This window comes from Dictyostelium discoideum, assembly GCF_000004695.1.
Source record: "Dictyostelium discoideum AX4 chromosome 1 chromosome, whole genome shotgun sequence".
In the NCBI taxonomy this organism is placed as follows: Eukaryota; Evosea; class Eumycetozoa; order Dictyosteliales; family Dictyosteliaceae; genus Dictyostelium; species Dictyostelium discoideum.
Window position 1 is genome coordinate 1,476,570 of NC_007087.3, and position 17,608 is coordinate 1,494,177.

At 21.7% G+C, this 17,608-nt stretch overlaps 11 protein-coding genes and 2 non-coding genes across 13 annotated transcripts in view; 4 read left to right on the forward strand and 9 right to left on the reverse strand.

Annotated features, from left to right (window-relative positions):
- Positions 1 to 1,579, reverse strand: part of DDB_G0268432 (hypothetical protein) — a gene marked incomplete at both ends in the record, with an annotated part of 2,895 nt that extends 1,316 nt beyond the window's left edge. Inside the window, one exon of the mRNA XM_642467.1 lies at positions 1 to 1,579. This exon is cut by the window's left edge and continues 1,316 nt beyond it. Within this exon, the coding sequence (XP_647559.1) occupies positions 1 to 1,579 (1,579 nt within the window).
- A 500-nt stretch (positions 1,580 to 2,079) lies between these two features.
- On the reverse strand, positions 2,080 to 2,285 carry rnu2c. Its single transcript has one exon. It is a non-coding gene (small nuclear RNA).
- Positions 2,286 to 2,628: 343 nt separating this feature from the next.
- rnu2a lies at positions 2,629 to 2,834 on the forward strand. Its single transcript has one exon. It is a non-coding gene (small nuclear RNA).
- A 275-nt stretch (positions 2,835 to 3,109) lies between these two features.
- On the reverse strand, positions 3,110 to 4,319 carry DDB_G0268116 (hypothetical protein; the record flags this gene model as incomplete). Its single annotated transcript, XM_642468.1, has 2 exons — positions 3,110 to 3,883; positions 3,981 to 4,319. The coding sequence occupies 2 exons, from the start codon at positions 4,317 to 4,319 to the stop codon at positions 3,110 to 3,112; spliced, it is 1,113 nt and encodes a 370-aa protein (XP_647560.1).
- Positions 4,320 to 4,799: 480 nt separating this feature from the next.
- Positions 4,800 to 7,181, forward strand: DDB_G0268118 (hypothetical protein; the record flags this gene model as incomplete). The annotated part of the gene is made up of 2 exons (XM_642469.1): positions 4,800 to 6,762; positions 6,847 to 7,181. The coding sequence occupies 2 exons, from the start codon at positions 4,800 to 4,802 to the stop codon at positions 7,179 to 7,181; spliced, it is 2,298 nt and encodes a 765-aa protein (XP_647561.1).
- A 373-nt stretch (positions 7,182 to 7,554) lies between these two features.
- Positions 7,555 to 7,827, reverse strand: DDB_G0268120 (hypothetical protein; the record flags this gene model as incomplete). Its single annotated transcript, XM_642470.1, has 1 exon — positions 7,555 to 7,827. The coding sequence occupies one exon, from the start codon at positions 7,825 to 7,827 to the stop codon at positions 7,555 to 7,557; it is 273 nt and encodes a 90-aa protein (XP_647562.1).
- A 734-nt stretch (positions 7,828 to 8,561) lies between these two features.
- On the reverse strand, positions 8,562 to 9,290 carry DDB_G0268434 (hypothetical protein; the record flags this gene model as incomplete). Its single annotated transcript, XM_642471.1, has 1 exon — positions 8,562 to 9,290. The coding sequence occupies one exon, from the start codon at positions 9,288 to 9,290 to the stop codon at positions 8,562 to 8,564; it is 729 nt and encodes a 242-aa protein (XP_647563.1).
- A 1,181-nt stretch (positions 9,291 to 10,471) lies between these two features.
- Positions 10,472 to 10,972, reverse strand: DDB_G0268122 (hypothetical protein; the record flags this gene model as incomplete). The annotated part of the gene is made up of 1 exon (XM_642472.1): positions 10,472 to 10,972. The coding sequence occupies one exon, from the start codon at positions 10,970 to 10,972 to the stop codon at positions 10,472 to 10,474; it is 501 nt and encodes a 166-aa protein (XP_647564.1).
- A 698-nt stretch (positions 10,973 to 11,670) lies between these two features.
- Positions 11,671 to 12,027, reverse strand: DDB_G0268436 (hypothetical protein; the record flags this gene model as incomplete). The annotated part of the gene is made up of 1 exon (XM_642473.1): positions 11,671 to 12,027. The coding sequence occupies one exon, from the start codon at positions 12,025 to 12,027 to the stop codon at positions 11,671 to 11,673; it is 357 nt and encodes a 118-aa protein (XP_647565.1).
- Positions 12,028 to 12,070: 43 nt separating this feature from the next.
- On the reverse strand, positions 12,071 to 12,421 carry DDB_G0268124 (hypothetical protein; the record flags this gene model as incomplete). The annotated part of the gene is made up of 1 exon (XM_642474.1): positions 12,071 to 12,421. The coding sequence occupies one exon, from the start codon at positions 12,419 to 12,421 to the stop codon at positions 12,071 to 12,073; it is 351 nt and encodes a 116-aa protein (XP_647566.1).
- Positions 12,422 to 12,942: 521 nt separating this feature from the next.
- On the reverse strand, positions 12,943 to 14,757 carry DDB_G0268126 (hypothetical protein; the record flags this gene model as incomplete). Its single annotated transcript, XM_642475.1, has 3 exons — positions 12,943 to 14,079; positions 14,148 to 14,264; positions 14,359 to 14,757. The coding sequence occupies 3 exons, from the start codon at positions 14,755 to 14,757 to the stop codon at positions 12,943 to 12,945; spliced, it is 1,653 nt and encodes a 550-aa protein (XP_647567.1).
- Positions 14,758 to 14,901: 144 nt separating this feature from the next.
- Positions 14,902 to 15,228, forward strand: DDB_G0268438 (hypothetical protein; the record flags this gene model as incomplete). Its single annotated transcript, XM_642476.1, has 1 exon — positions 14,902 to 15,228. One exon carries the CDS (start codon positions 14,902 to 14,904, stop codon positions 15,226 to 15,228), a length of 327 nt encoding a protein of 108 aa, XP_647568.1.
- A 233-nt stretch (positions 15,229 to 15,461) lies between these two features.
- DDB_G0268570 (hypothetical protein) lies at positions 15,462 to 17,372 on the forward strand (the record flags this gene model as incomplete). Its single annotated transcript, XM_642477.1, has 1 exon — positions 15,462 to 17,372. The coding sequence occupies one exon, from the start codon at positions 15,462 to 15,464 to the stop codon at positions 17,370 to 17,372; it is 1,911 nt and encodes a 636-aa protein (XP_647569.1).
- Between the last annotated feature and the right edge of the window lie 236 nt (positions 17,373 to 17,608).

Consider the following 17,608-nt stretch of genomic DNA (forward strand, 5'->3'; position numbering starts at 1 on the left):
GTTTCTTTTCAGATGGTATTAAATTTTGATAAATTTTAATATCATTAATAAAATTATTTAAATATGAAATTTGTGATTTTCTGTTACTCTTTGAAAATATAAAAATTGGTAATTTGAAATAATATTTATTTTCACTTGTTTGTTGTAACAATAATTGAAAATCATAATGAGCGAAATTATTTGGATGATATGTACCAGATAATAAAAATTGATTCTTGTACCAACTAAATTCATTAAAATATTTTAATTTTAAATAAATATAATTTTCTGGAAAAAATGTGAAAAATCCTGTAAATGGTAATAACCAATTATATAATTTAAATACATTGGTATCTTCAACATTATTATCAAAATTTGAAACTAGTGAATTTAATTGCTCGTTTGTAAATTTCATTAATTGTAAATCTGATTTTGTTGGTAACTCCATTGTATTATTGAATATCATTCTTTCAATTATAAATTCATTATCTGATTCAAGTGATAATTTCAACTTTTTTTCATTTATTAATTTTTGAAATGGTTTTAATAAGTCTCTAAGTATGACTAATATTTTAACACTTTCAAATAATTGTAATAATGTTGAATTGTGTATTGAAAATTCAAACATTCCATTGGCATTATTTATTTTATTTAATGATGGTAATAAATCTTCAATATTATTATTATTTGATAAATTAATTAAAAAATTAATTGTTTCATAAAATTTAAAATTATATTTACCACCTGATGATACTTTATTATATTTTAAATTATAATTTTCATTTGATAAAAATAAATTCCATAATTTAATTAATTTTGATTTACTACTACTACCACTACTACCACTTGAACTACCACTACCACTTAATTTATTATTCAATAAAAGTTGTTGATATATTATTGTTGCACAATCAAATGAACCAATATCAATTGACCTTTGCAATGATATAAATTTAAATTTATAATTAAATTCTTTACTTAATATTTCTAATATATGTGAATTATCATATTCAATTGCAAAGAATTCAGTTTCTTTTATATTTTCATTTTCAATAAAATAATTTGAATAATTTTTAAATAAATAATAATAAAAACTTTTATTATTATTATTATTATTATTATTATTATTATTATTATTATTATTATTATTATTATTATTATTATTATTATTATTATTATTATTATTATTATTATTATTATTATTATTATTATTATTATTATTATAACTATTATTATTATTTAACCATTTGGCATCAATTGCAATTTGTTTATTAAAAATTGAAAATTTATTTAAATAAATATTAATACCATGCTTTTTATCATACTTTTTTCTAATTTCATTTCTTGGTTCATAAATTTCATTTGGTTTATTGGTTTTATATACATTGAATAAAAGATATTCTTTTTTTTTGACTTTTTCAAAGAGTAATTGATAGTATTGATTTTTTATCATCCAATTGGTTGATACTATCTCTTCATATTTAAATGATCCAAGTTTTCTTATACCAAAATCACTATAATAGTTATCGTGTTTAATAAAACTAAATATTTTTTTAAAAAGTACAATGTTTTTGAAAACTTTAAAAAATAAATAATCCATTTTTATCTATCTACATGTGTGTGTTATCTTTTATTACATAATAAAATAAAAAAATGATGTGAAAAGAAAAAATAAAAAAAAAAAAAAAAAACTAAAATAAAATAAAATGAAATCTGAAAATAAAAAAAAAAAAATAAAAAGGTTATAAATTAAACGAATTTTTAAAAAAAAAAAAAAATAAAAAAAAAAATTAAAAAATTGCATCATGATTAAAATAAGTTTTTTTTTTTTGTTTTTTTAACACAATCCCAAATGTTTTGAAAATGTTGTAATTGAAAATTTTTATATAGGAAAAAGTAAAAAAAATCATTACCAGAGTGTTAATTTTTAATCATTTTTTTATTTTTTTTTTGGCTGACTACCGCCATTTTTTTTTTTTTTCTCTACTCAAAATTATAAAATTTATTATTAATTTATATTTTTTAAAAATAAAATACAACCAAAATATAATTATAAATTTATATTTTATTTTTTTTCTTTAAATTTAAATAAAAAAGGGGGTGAGGCGCACTCTCGTAAATCTCTGAAGTTGTGCAATACAGAGCGAATGCGTAGAGGTCGAATGATGCAAGCACCAAACATATGACCTCACCTCGAAGAAAAATAAGTTTAATCGAATATGCACATCAACGTGTGATGGCAGAAAGAGATTAAGCTTTTTAGAACAGATACTACACATGATCAAAGCGAGACGCTTCAAGAAGGTACCTTTTCAAAATGAAAAAACTACTCTTTTGTATTTAAATATATAATTTTTTATTTATGGGTTTTTTTCTTTTCGTGAAAATAGTGAAGTTAAAAATTTATGACAATTTTTTTTTTTTTTTTTTTTTTTTTTTTTTTTTAAAAAATAAAATATTTTTAGAAAATTTTCTTAACTCAAATCATGGTGTTATTAATAATATTAAATGATGTATAAAAAAAAACTTTATTTTTATTTTTATTTTGAATATTGTTTTTTTTTTTTTTTCAAGAATTCATGAGGACCCATAAAAATAAAAAGTTAATACTTTTAAATAAAAAAAGAAATAATTTCATTTTGAAAAGGTACCTTCTTGAAGCGTCTCGCTTTGATCATGTGTAGTATCTGTTCTAGAAAGCTTAATCTCTTTCTGCCATCACACGTTGATGTGCATATTCGATTAAACTTATTTTTCTTCGAGGTGAGGTCATATGTTTGGTGCTTGCATCATTCGACCTCTACGCATTCGCTCTGTATTGCACAACTTCAGAGATTTACGAGAGTGCGCCTCACCCCCTTTTTTTATTTAAATTTAAAGAAAAAAAAAAAAAAGTAATAATTTAATAACAAAATTTAAGAAATAAAATTAAATAAAAAATTAAATTTATTTATTTATTTATTTATACATGAATAATAAAAATAAGAAAGGGAGATAAGAACCTGTTTTATTTATTTTTTATTTTTATTTTTTTTTTTTATTTTTTTTTTTATTTAATCAATGTAAATGGATATATTGACTAGAGTCATCGTTTTAATTTATAATTTAATATTTATTATTATTTTTAATTTTATAAAAGCATTTTATTTGCACACCAAATTCTTTGTAAAATATCATTTTGTACATCATTTAAAGAACTCCAAAGTTCTCTTTGAATTGCAGGTAAACCATTAACTTCTTTTCTTTCACAAGCGATTAATAGGTTGTTTAAGATTGCGATAGTTTCTTCAGACAATTCAGAACCTGCACTATATTGAGAATGTTGTTCATTTATATCATTTACTAATTTACTAAGTTGTGCTTGTGATTTTGAAAAACTATCTTGTAAAATATATAATAAAAATAATGATACACGTGTTTCAATTAAAATAAATGGATATAATGACATACTAACTGATGATGGTAATATTGTATTATTATTTATATTATTATTTATATTATTATTATTATTATTATTATTATTATTATTATTGTTATTAATATCATTAAAAAAATTATTATGATTACTATTATTATTAATTTGATCAAAACTACTATTAGTTGTTGTATTTAGTAATGATAATTGATTCATTCTAGATTCTAATGGTTGTGTTGTTTCACCTGCAATATTTACAATTAAATCTAAATAATCACAAGCACCCTTATAATCCCATTCCATAATTTTACAATATGCTGCTTCTTTTAATGAGTTGATTGCACTTATTGGACTTTCTGTCCTTTGAATTTCTGCTGCCTTTTGAAAATATTCTGCACCTTCTTCTAATTTATTTAATCTTTTTAATATTGATGCCATTTCAAAATATAATGTACCCATTATACTAAATCTTTTATAATTTTGATAAATCTTTTTTTTTATAAAAGTAAATAAAAAAAATAAAAAAATTAATATTAATAAATATATATATATATAATAATGATGTTTTTTTTTTTTTAAAATTTACTTTTATAGCTAATAAATAACAATTAATTGCTTCAGGTATATTCTCTTCAAATGATATTATTTCAGATTCATTTGTTGAAATTTCATTTTCCCATATTAAATAACCAGCATCAATATAACATGAGGCTTCTGCTGATGATGAAGCTTTAATTGCTTGTTCACATCTACCAATTGATAGACAACAAAATGCTGCATATATATTATTACCTTCACGTTTAAATGAATTCATTACTTGTGTATATTGATCAACTGCTTCTGAATAATTTGGTTTCCTCATTGGAAACTTTTTTTTTTTTAATTTTTGTGATATTAATTTATAAGAATCTATTAAATGACTCATTCTTATTTATTATTTATTATTATTATATTATTATATTATTATATTTTAAAATTGGGAGGGGGTGAAAAGGGAATGTTGATTTGAAAAAAAAAAAAAAAAAAAAAAATTTGAAAAAAAAAAAAAAAAAGGAAAAAAAAAGAAAAAAAAAAATAATATTGTTGTCTGGTTATATATAACCATATAATTTTTTAAAGAAAAAGATTTTATAAATAATAAAAAAAAAAAAAAAAAATAGATTATTTCAGTTTACCCAATTTTTTAATATTTTTAATAAAAATTCTATTTATTTTTATTATTATATTTTTTTTTAAAAAAAGAAATCAGGGTTTTTTATTTTTTTTTATCTTCACAATTTTTTAAATTAATAAAAACAAAAAAATAAAAATAAAAATAAAAATTTTTTCATTTTTTTTTTTTTTTTTTTTTTTTTTTTTTTTTTTTTTTTTTTTTTTATAACATTTAAAAAATAATAAATAAAGAATGAATTTTAAAATTATATATTTTATAATTTTATCAATAATAGTTTCATATTTTTCAAAGATTGGTATTGATTATTATTTTAGTAGTGATGAAATTAAAGAGAGATATTCATTATTTGAATATGTTGTAAATGATCAAATAATAAAATTTGGTAGTAATAGAGATAGAGATCTTTTTGATAGATCACATTATAATGAAGAAGTATTTTATAATATAAAGATATCAAAAGAAGTTCAAGATGCACTTAGATATGGTAAACCAATCGTATCATTAGAGTCTACAATTATTTCACATGGTATGCCATTCCCACAGAATTATGAAACTGCATTGGAGGTTGAATCAATCGTTAGATCATATGGTGTTATTCCAGCAACTATTGCAATTTTAAATGGTACAATTCATATTGGATTAACCGAGAAAGAGATTCACTATTTAGCAACGGTTGGTAAGGATGCAATTAAAACGTCACGTCGTGACATTGCCATGGTGACATCGATGGGTAAGACAGGATCTACCACGGTTTCAGCAACTATTTTATTCTCAAATTTAGTGGGTATCAAAGTGTTTGTCACTGGTGGATTGGGTGGTGTTCATAGGGGTGCCGAAACAAGTTTAGATGTGAGTGCAGATTTAACAGAGTTGGGTAAGAATGGTGTTATGGTAGTTTCAGCAGGTGTAAAGAGTATATTGGATATTGGAAAGACTTTGGAATATTTAGAGACTCAAGGTGTTACAGTGGTGACTTTTGGTTCTGATGAATTCCCAGCATTCTTTACAAAACATTCAGGTGTAAAGACACCAAATCGTTTGGATACCGTTGACCAATGTGCAAAACTTCTCTACTCAAATCAGTTACTTCAATTAAAGAGTGGCATGGTCGTTGCCGTGCCACCACGTGATAATGAACATTCTGAGCTCATTGACCGTGCAATCAAAGAATCAATTGAACAATCAAAAGTAGATGGTATTTTGGGTAAAGATATTACACCCTATCTCTTAAAGAAAGTAAATGAAAAAACTGGTGGTAAATCATTAGAATCAAATATTGAATTGGTTAAAAACAATGCTAGAATTGGTTCACAAATTTCTAAACATTATTATAATTTATTAAAAAATAAACAATCACCAACTAGTAGCACTACTACCATTAAAGGTGATGAATTAGTTTTCAACTATTTTGACCAACGAGTAAATACTTTTCTTAGAAATTATTTTAAAACATTATCAGCAGAGACTTTGTTATTAAATGGTCCAAATAAATTAAAAGGTTTAAATGGACCAAAACCAAATAAACAATTGGCTGATAATCATATTGAGTATGATATTGTGGTGGTTGGTGGTGCAGTGATCGATATGATTTCTCATCCATTTAAAGAGAGTGGTTTCCAAATGGAAACTTCAAATCCGGGTGCTATTTCAATTAAAATGGGTGGCGTTGGTCGTAATGTTGCAGAGGTATTATCAAGATTACAAATGAATTCATTGTTTATTAGTTTGGTTGGTGACGATGTTCACTCTGGTCTATTGATGGAATCATTTCAAAAAATGAATTTATCATCCAATGGTGTTGGTATCAAGGTTGGTAGTAAAACTGCAATTTACAATGCAATTATGAATGATCGTGGTGATTTGGCAGTTGCAATAGCTCAAATGGATATTTTCGATGAGATTACACCTTCCTACATTTCAAAATTTGATTTAACCTCAAGTAAACTTTTAGTTTTCGATGGTAATATTCCAATTGAATCAATGACTTATTTAGCTCAACTATCAAGATCAAAAGGTATTAAACTTTGGTTCGAACCAACAAGTGTCTATAAATCTTCAAAAATCGTTGAATCATTCATTTTATCTTCAATTACCTATATTTCACCAAATAGAGATGAATTAATTAAAATTTCAAATGAAATTATTAAAAAAGGTTTAATTAAATTTGAAAATATTATAAATAATGATATAAATGGTAATTAATTAAAATTTATTTATTTATTTAGATTTATTTATTATATATTTAATTTTTATTAATATTATTTATTTATTTATTTAGATTTAGAAAATATTAAAAAGCATAGTATAATTTTAATTGAATCTGGTATAAAATATATTATTACAAAGATGGGATCAAAAGGAGTATTATTAGCTTATAAAAAAGATGATGGAGAATTTAAATTTGAATTATTTTCAGCACCAGAAGTACCAGATAACAAGATTGTAGATGTAACAGGTGCTGGTGATAGTTTAGTTGGTTGTACAATTTATTCAATATTACTTGGTCATAATTTAACAACTGCAATCCCCCAATATGGTACCCCTTGTGCAAAAGAAAGTTTATTATCAACAAATCCAGTTTCACCAAATATTAAAATTTCTTTATTTAAATAAATATTTATTAAATTTTTTATTATTTTTTTCTTTAAAACATTTTTTAAAAAACGTCTAATTGAACTTTACCATTTTTACCACCATAATATGATAAAGAAACACCACCATTGAATTTTTAGTAATTTCACATTAGTCAAAACTATTTGAACAAGTTTAATCTGAACATTTTAATGAAAAAAAAAAAAAAAAAAAACAAAAAAACAAAAAAACAAAAAAACAAAAAAAAAAAGATCTAATTTAATTTATTAATAATTTTAAAATTTTTTATTTATTTATTTAAAAAACAAATTCACATTCCAAGTCAATTGAGTTACTTAAAAGTTTTTGAAAATTCTTTCTATGTAAAACTTAAACCTTTATTATTAATAGTGCATTAATGTTTTGGACTTGTAGGACTTGGTGTTGGAGTTGGTGTTGGTGTTAGTGTTGGAGTTGGTGTTGAATTAATTGGACAAGCATACATTGAACTCATTGAACATTTATATATTGGAACTAATGAATTAATTCTGATACAGTGATTGGTATTTAAAATAGCTGATGGTTCACAGTAAAAGTCTAATTTAACTGTACCATTTTTACTACCATTATATGATAAGGAAACACCATTTGAAATTTGAGTAATTTCACTTTTTTCAATATAAGTCATTGGTAAACAGTTTCATTTTTATAAAAATAAAGGCAACTTTGAACATTGGTTAAATTGTCCGTTTCTTTAAACTATTGCATTTTGGACAATATCCACAAATATTGAAAAAAAGGAAGAGCATTAATTCTCCATAAGGAATGTCGGAGATTGATCGTGTATAATAATAATCTCCTTTTTTAGTCAATGGTGATAAATCGATTAAACCTTGAGCTGTGTTTAATTTACAAACATTATTATTACAATATCCAAATGAAAAATTTAATAAATAACTTAAAGTTAAAAAAATAATAATTTATTCATTTTTTTTATATTTATTGAATGATGAAGAAAAAAAAATTGTATAAATTGATAATTAAAATACTTAAAAATTTATTTAAAAAAAGATTAAATAAAAAATTAATTAAAATTCTGTTTTTTAAACACTTACTCCAATTGGTTTTTTCGATTGTGATAGTTTTTTTTTTTTTTTTAATTTTGACTAAAAAAGGTAAGGTATTTTTGTGAATCATTATTAATATTAAATTATATTACATCTTTGTTTTTGTTCACTTGGGTTTTTTATTGTTTTTGTTTTTTTTTTTTTTTTTTTATTTTTAAAAAATATAATAAACATTTATTTACTGATAAAAATTGTTCATAAACACCAAATAAAAGAAAAAAAAAAATACCAAAGTAAACAAAAAAAAAAGATGTAGTATAATTAATAAATAATTTTAAATTATTTATTTATTTATTTAAAAAACAAATTCACATTCCACGCCAATTGAATTACATAAAATTTTTTGAGAATTCTTTTTATAATTACAAGTAATTGAACTATTTGATGTAAAACTTAAACCTTCATTATTAATAATACATTTATGTTTTAGACCTTCTGGTGTTGGTGTTGAGCTTAAGGTTGGTGTTGGTGTTGAGCTTAAGGTTGGTGTTGGTGTTGAGGTTGGTGTTGAGGTTGTAGTTGGATTAATTGGACAAGCATGCATTGAATACATTGAACATTGATATAATGGAACATATGTATTAATTCTAATACAATCATAGATGTTTAAAGTTTTAGCGGATGGATCGCAGTATATGTCTAATTGAGTTGTACCATTTTTACCACCATAATATGATAAAGAAACACCATTTGAAATTTGAGTAATTTCACTTTTATCAGTATAACCCATTGGTGGAGCAGTACCATCTTGTGGATAAAAAGCACAACTTTGAGCATTGGTTAAATAGTTGTTACTTCCTAAACTATTACATCTTTGTGTATATCCACAAATATTGAAAAATAGTGAGAATGATTTTGGTGGATAATCAATGAATGATCCTGAAAAATAACCACCATTTGGTAAAGTCAATGGTGATAAATCAATTAGACCTTGCTTGGTGTTTAATTTACACACATTATTACTATAACCAAATGAAAAATTAAATAAATAACCTATAGTTAAAAAAATAATTATTTTATTCATTTTTTTAATATTTATTGGGTGATGAAGAAAAAAAAAGTAAAGAAAAAAAAAAAGAAAAAAATAAAAGTTTAAAAAAAAAAAAAAAAAAAATTTCCCGAGTCACTAGGAAAAAATTAAAAAAAAAGAAAATTATTGTTTTAATTTAATTCTTAAGAAAATTTTTTTGAAATTTTTATGGGTGGTGGATATTGGAAAAAAAGGAAAGAAGTGGATGAAAATATATTAAAAAATAAATAGAAATAATAAAAAATAAAAAATGAAAAAAAGATTAAATAAACAATTAAAATTCATAAAAAATAAATTAAAAAAGATTAAATAATTAATTAAATAATATAATAATTAAATATTATTATTATTATTTTTCTCTTTAATTATTTTTTTGTTCACTTGTTATTATTTTCGTGTTTGGTTGTAATTATTTTTGTTTGAGGGGTGATTATCATTTTTGTGTTTGGTTAAAATTATTGGAGGGTTATATATATATTTTTTTTTATTTTTTTTATTTTTTTATTTTTTTAAATCACTTTTCAAAAAAATTTATTAAAATAAATAGAAATTAATAAAATAATATAAAAAAATTATTAAAAAAGATTTTTTTTTTTTTTTTTCTTTAAATTGATTGTGTTTAATTGGTATTTTTGATTGTGAATAGTTTTTTTTTTTTTTTGTTTTAAAAATTATTAAAATAAAAAATAAAAAAAAAATAAAAAAGATAAAATAAAAAAATTAAAATCCAAAAAAAGATTAAAATAAATATTTAAAATTAAATAATATTTTATTTTAATGATTGGTTTAATGATTAATTGGACATTAAGCATACATTGAACATTTATATATACTGGAACTACTGAATTAATTATAATACAGTCATAGATGTTTAAGCTTTTAGCGGATGAATCACAGTATAGTTACACCAGTATTACCATAATACGATAAGGAAACATCATTTGAAAATTTTTGGGTGATAGATATTGGAAATTTTTCTGACATTTTATTTGAAATGAAACTAATTTTATAAATTAATAGAAAAAAAAAAAAATAAAAAAGATTAAAAAAAAATTAAAATCCTTTAAAAAATAAAAAAAAAAAAGACTAAATGAATAATTAATTATTTATTATTTTTATTATATTTCTCTTGGTTGTCATTATTTTGTTTTTAAACGAATGGCTGAGAATTTGGATTAATTGGGGCAAGCATACATTGAATACATTGAACATTTAAATACTGGAACTACTGAATTAATTCTAATACAGTCATAGATGTTTAAACTTTTAGAGGATGGATCACAGAGTATGTCTAATTGAGTTACACCAGTATTACTACCATAATATGATAAAGAAACACCATTTGAAATTTGAGTAATTTCACTTTTATCAGTATAACCCATTGGTGGAGCAGTACCATCTTGTGGATAAAAAGCACAACTTTGAGCATTGGTAAAAAAGTTGTTACCTCCTAAACTATTACATTTCTTTGCATATCCACAAATATTGAAAAGTAGCGAGAATGATTTTGGTGGATAATCAAAGAATGATCCTGCATAGTAACCACCATATGGTAAGGTTAATGGTGATAAATCAATTAAACCTTGAGCTGTGTTCAATTGACAAACATGATTACTATAACCAAATGAAAAATTTAACAAATAGCTAAAAGTTAAAAAAATAATTATTTTATTCATTTTATAATATTTAAAAATGTATTTTTTTTATTGAATAATGAAGAAAAAGAAAAGAATAAATAAGAAAAAAAAATAGAAAAAAAAAAAGAAAAAAGAAAAAAAAATAGAAAAAAAAAAATAAAAAAAAAAATAAAAAATATATATTTCCCGATTCCCTAGGACAAAATCAATCAAAATAGAAAGTCAAAAGGAGATTTTTTTTTTTTTTTATTTATTTTATTTTCATTTATTTTGTCCTAGGAAATTGGGTGGTTTGATACAATGATTGGAAATTACAAATCAATTTTGTACGATTTTTTTTTTTTTGAAAAGATTTTTTTGTTTTGTTTTTCTGGTAATTTTATTTTTTTTTTTTTTTAATTTTTTTTAATTTTTTTTAATTTTTTTTTTTAATATTTGTGAGGACTTTTGGAAATTGAAAAGTAAAAAAAGGTGTTTTGGGTTGGTAAAAAAAATAAAAAAAAAATAAAAAAAATAATGTTGCCCCAGGCAAACCCAAAACACTTTTTTTTTGACACCTAAATTTTTATTATTCACAAATTTTGGAATTTCTAATATTTTATTATTTTATTAAAAAAAATAAAAAAAAAGAGAAAAAATAAATAAAATTGAATTCAAAATTGAAAATGTTGTAGCCGAACTTGGATTAGGAGGAGTTGTGGGAACTAAAGTTTGACAGTAAACTTCAAATTGGTCAATCATGAATCCAGTACTATTAAAACATTCCAATTTAATATTTTCAAAAGCATTTGAACAAGTTTTATCTGTAAATAAAAACAGTTGAATTTCAAAAGTATTTTGAAATCTGTTGGTAAAATTGAAATTCTTTCAAAATCACAAAGATTCATACAATTTCCTACTGTTACATTATAACCACTTGTTGGGCATAGATTACCAAAAAATTTGAAACTATTATAAATAATATTTGAAGGATTTGAGGTTGGATTTGGAGAAGGGGTAAAAGTTTGAGTTTGAGTTTGAGTTGGAGTAGTAGAAGGGGTAATAGTTGGAGAAGAAGTAGGTGAGATAATTGGACAAGCATACATTGAAATCATTGAGCATCTATATAAAGGAACTACTCTATTTATTCTAATACAATCATAGATGTTCAATGATGTGGCGTGGGTCACAATAAATTTTAAATTGAGCTGTACCATTTTTACCACCATAATATGATAATGAAACACCGTTTTTAATTTCAAACAGTTCACTTTTGTCAATATAACCCATTGGTGGAGCAGTGTCATCATTTTGATAAAATGCACAACTTTCTGCGTTGGTGTTTTTAGTATTATTACCTAAGGAATTACATCTCGTTGCATATCCACAAATATTGAAAAGTAGTGAGAATGATTTTGGTGGATAATCAAAGAATGATCCAGCATAATAACCACCATTTGGTAGAGTCAATGGTGATAAATCAATCAATCCACCAATGTTTGCAAACATTATTATCATACCCAAAAGAATTATTTACAAAGTAAAAAAATGTAATAATAATAAATAATTTAAACATTTGATTTAATATAGCTTTTTTTTTACTAATTATTATTATTTAAAACACTTTCAAATAAAAATAAATAAATAAAAAAAAAAGATTAAATATTTTTTTATGTATTTCAAAAAAAAAAAAAAAATGGTTATAAAAAAAAAAAACCAAAACAAAAAAAGTCTTTTCTAAAGATTTTGTATCGCCATTGCTATTGGTGATTTTTTTTTTAAAAATTTTATTTTTAATTATTTTTTTTTTATTTTTTTTTTATTTTAATGGACAGGCAATCGACCAAACTGGAGTTTAATAAAAAAAAATATAAAAAGTTTGTGGTAACTTTTTGGAATTAAAGCAAATTGTGGCAGCATAGTAAAAGTGGAAAGAAAAAAAAAAAAATTAAAGCTGGAAAAAAAAAAAAAGAAGAAAAAGATAATTTTATTTTTTATAGTTTTTTTTTTTTTTTTTTTTTACTTTAAACTTATAATATATTAATATTATGATCTTTTAAATGAGTTTGAATGATTAAATCAGAATTCTCTAAAAATCTATTATTTGAATAGATTACTTTTGGTTGATAATAAACTTCACGACCAAATTGTTTCTTACAAAAGATTTCACCATGTTGATTCTTTAAAAACATTTGAGTTGTATCAGGATTTTCAAGAAAAGTATCATGAACTACAGTACAAGTGTTTATGAAATTCTCTTCATTTGTTGTTGAAACACCACCAGATACAGCCATACTAGTTAGAGAATCATATGATAAGAAATGAAATCCATTCGATGGTGAAATGGTTGTACTGTGTAATATTGTTGGTGGTGAAGGTCTATTGTCAAACGATTGCTCTAAATCTTTTGATAGTTGTAATATACGATTATTATGATTCAATCTAATCTTATTAAATTCTAAATGAATTGTAAATTGTGTATTTGGATTTATATCTGTTAATAATGCAATAGTTAAATCTGTCCAATAAATTATTAATAATTTAACTGCAATATATTCTGTTTCATTCTTTTTATCATTATTATTATTATTATTATTATCATTATCATTGTTATTATTATTGTTATAATTATTATAATTATTATAACTATTATTTGATTGATGATGATGATGATGATGATGTTGTTGTACATTATTTATATTAAAAACATTATTTTGATTTTGATTTATATCAGTATTAATATGTTTATTTTTTAAATTTGTATATTCCTGTGGTGATATATAAACAGTTTGATGATAATCTTCAGGAATGTAAAGTGGTGGTGCATTACCATTTGAATTATTTGAATTGTTTAAATTTGAACCACCAGAATTTAAACCACCAATATTTGAAGAACTATCTTTACCTAAACCAGAGGATGAACTTGACATGTTCAATGGTGATTGTAATGGTGATTGTGGTTGTGATGATTGTTGTTGTAATATTAATGGATTAGTTGCATTCTTTCTACTATATTCAATTTTATCCAATATGAATTTAGTTGTAGTTTTCAATTCGAAATTACTATATAATACTGTATTTCTAAAGAATATTGCACCTCCTAAATGATCATTTTGTGATATACTATCAATTAAATGTGATGCTTGTATAAAAAATCTTTGTGATCTCTAATAATAATAATAGTATTAGTATTATACACCATATGTATATTATACATAATAATAATAATATTTACATTTGGTAATGGTGTATATGGTAATGGATTAAAAGGATTCATTATATTTTTATATATATTGTTTGTTACAATTTGCATTAATTCATTTAATTCGAATTCGAGTTTCTTTTTTTCTTTCTTTTAAAATTTTGATATTAAAAAAAAAAAAAAAAAAGTATTACGATTAGTATATACGTATATGTTTTTAAAATTATAAATTATATATACTTACAGAAATTGTACCTAAAGTTTTATAAAAAAAAGTTAAAGCTTTATAAATATGATTTAAATGATTTGAAACTGTTGATGGTGCAATATCGATATCAGTGCATAATACCATTGTATAACGATCAACTAATTTTAATGATAGGACATGTCTTTCTAATGTGATATAATCGATTGGTGATGAAGTGAAGAAATCACCACTAATACCTGACATTGAATGAATACCACCACCAAAATTAACTTTCATCATATTATTAACATGAGGAATATCTGGATAAAAGTAAATTAATTTCTCATTTTGATCTGCACTCTCATCATTTTCAAATTCTTCATAAATGCAAAATAATATTTCATCACTCTTTAAAAAATGTAATGGTGTTAATGGTGTTTCGCTGTAATGTGCCATTTTTTTTTTTTAAGATATATAATATCTTTTTTTTTTTTTTTTTTTTGTTGGTGGATTAAAAAAAAAAAAAAAAAAAAAAAAAAAAAAAAAAAAAAAAAAAAAAAAAATTCAGAAAAAAAAAAAAAAAAAAAAAAAAAAATAGAAATGAAAAATGAAATTTCTCTACATTTTTTAAATTTATTTATTTTATTTTTATTTTTAAATTTTATTTTTATTTTTATTTTATTCACTAGGATATATGATGAGATATTGGATATACTTTTTCAATTATCATTAGATAATTTTGAAGAGGTTTTTAAAAATAGATTTAATGAAGAAACAAGCTGTGTAGATTATGAATCTCCAGATGTTGGTCTGGCAACAATTACAATGGTAGTTGATGAATCGGAGCAGCAAATTACGATTCCATTAGATGAAGATGTCAAAAACATTTTATACAGTGAGAAAAAGGGTAAATCTACTCTTAAATGAAAAAAACAATGGCAACAAAAAAAAACAATTTTTTTGATTTTTTTAGATTTTTTTTTTTGGTGAAAGTATACTTCTCTTTTTTTTCCATTTTTTTTTGATGAGAGTATACTTCTCTTTTTTTCATTTTTTTTTTTTTTTGTAATTAATTTTTCTAAATGCAAATAGCTTTTTTTTTTTTAAAACAAATTTCTTATTTTTTTTTTTTTTAATAAATTTTTAAAAAAAAAAAAAAAATGGAAAAATATTTATTTGATTGGATTAAAAATTCAGAGAGTGATAATAAATCTAATAAATTATTGGATTCAATTTTAATTTTATCACTCAATGGTTTATTAATATCATGTGAACCACTTATAGAACTCCATAATAAATTTATAAATAATAATAATAAAAATAATAATAATATTGAAAATTCATTTTATGGATTAAATTCAAAACAATTAATATTACTAGGTGATCAATTAAAATTATTAAAAAAAAAAAATAGTAATGAAAAAATTATTGAAAAAATAAAAAATAATTGTGGTTATAATGCAAATAAATTTAATATTATAATTGAAAATAATTTAATATATAATTTAAATAATAATAATAATTTAAATGATAAAATTAATAATTGTAATAATAATAATAATAAAAATAATAATAATAATAATGAAATTGATTTATTTTTTAAAATTTGGAGAAATAAAATAATTAAAAAAGAAATATTATTTCAAAATAGATTATTTAATATTCATTCTTGTCAAATTAAAATGACAATAAATCAACTTTTAAATTATAAATATAAAGAATATTTAAAATCAATTTTAATTACAACTAATACTACAACCAATATGAATAATGATGATGGTGATGGTGATGAAATATTGGAACAAAAAGATGAAATTATATCAAGAGGAATGATACCAAATAATATTGAAACACTTGAATTTGATTATAATTTAAATCCAATAATACAAGAGAATAGTTTACCAAATTCAATTGAAACATTAATATTTAATAAGGGTTTTAATAGGGAATTAATGAATTTACCAAATCAATTAAAAACACTTGAAATTGGTCAATCATTTACTCATACCATTAAACCCGGTCAATTACCACCAACTTTGACAAATTTAAATATTTCAAAAACTTTCAATGGAATAATTATACCAGATGGAGCAATACCAAAATCAGTTACAAGTGGTAATGTTTTTCACAAATTTGATTCATTTGGTAATAAATATAGAATCAATACAGATATTAGAGTACCTAAGAATTGTACATCCTTAAAGTTTGATAGATTCTTTAATCAGTTTTTAAAAGTTGGTGATATTCCATCCAATGTTCAATCAATAAAATTTGGTTATCACTTTAATAATTGTTTAAAAGAGAATGTTTTACCAACATCATTACGTACTTTAAAATTTGGATCATGTTATAATGTTGCATTTGATGAATATAATAAAACATTACCCGAGGGTTTAGTTAATCTCGAATTCTCATCTTACTGGAACCAAGATTTAAAAGATTGTCAAATTCCATCAACACTTGAATCAATTTCATTTGGTTCAACATTTGATAGAGAAATTCAAGGTTTAAGTAAAAGTAATTTAAAATCTTTAAAATTTCATCAACTTGGATTTTTTGATAAACCAATTTCAATCGATCAATTACCATTTAAATCATTAACTTCTTTAAGTTTGGGTGGGTCTTTTAATCACCCAATTAAGGGTTGGTTAAATAAATTAGTAAATTTAATTCATTTAGATTTAGGTACTGCTTTTGCTCAACCAATTGAAAATAATGATTTACCAATGTCCGTAACATCATTACGTTGTTTATTCCAACGTCAAAAAATTTTAAATAATTCAATTTTACCTCCTTTAAAAAAAATGATATTCCCTTTTGGAAATAATGGAAATAATAATAATAACTATAATTATTTAGATTTATCAAAATTACAATTACAATCACAATCAATACCATTATTACCGAATACCTTAGAGATTTTAGATATTGCTAATTGTAGAGTATCTTTCTCATATGAAAATTTACCACCAACTTTAAAAATAATTTATTATTCAAATTCTGATATTGATTATTTAAATTCAATTGATGATAATTTATTTACAACTTATTTTAAATTATATAATAATTAAAATGATTTAAAAAAAAAAAAAAAAAAAAAAAAAAAAATCTTGTGTTGAAAAAAAAAAAAAATATCTTTATTTTCGATTTCATACCTTCACAAAAAAAAAAAAAAAAAAAAAAAAAAAACTATTTTTAAATATTTTCAAAAAAAATAAAAAAAAAAATAAAAAAAATAAAAAAATTATTAAAATTATAAATAATTTTTTTTATTGTAAAACCACACTTTTCTTATTATTATTATTAT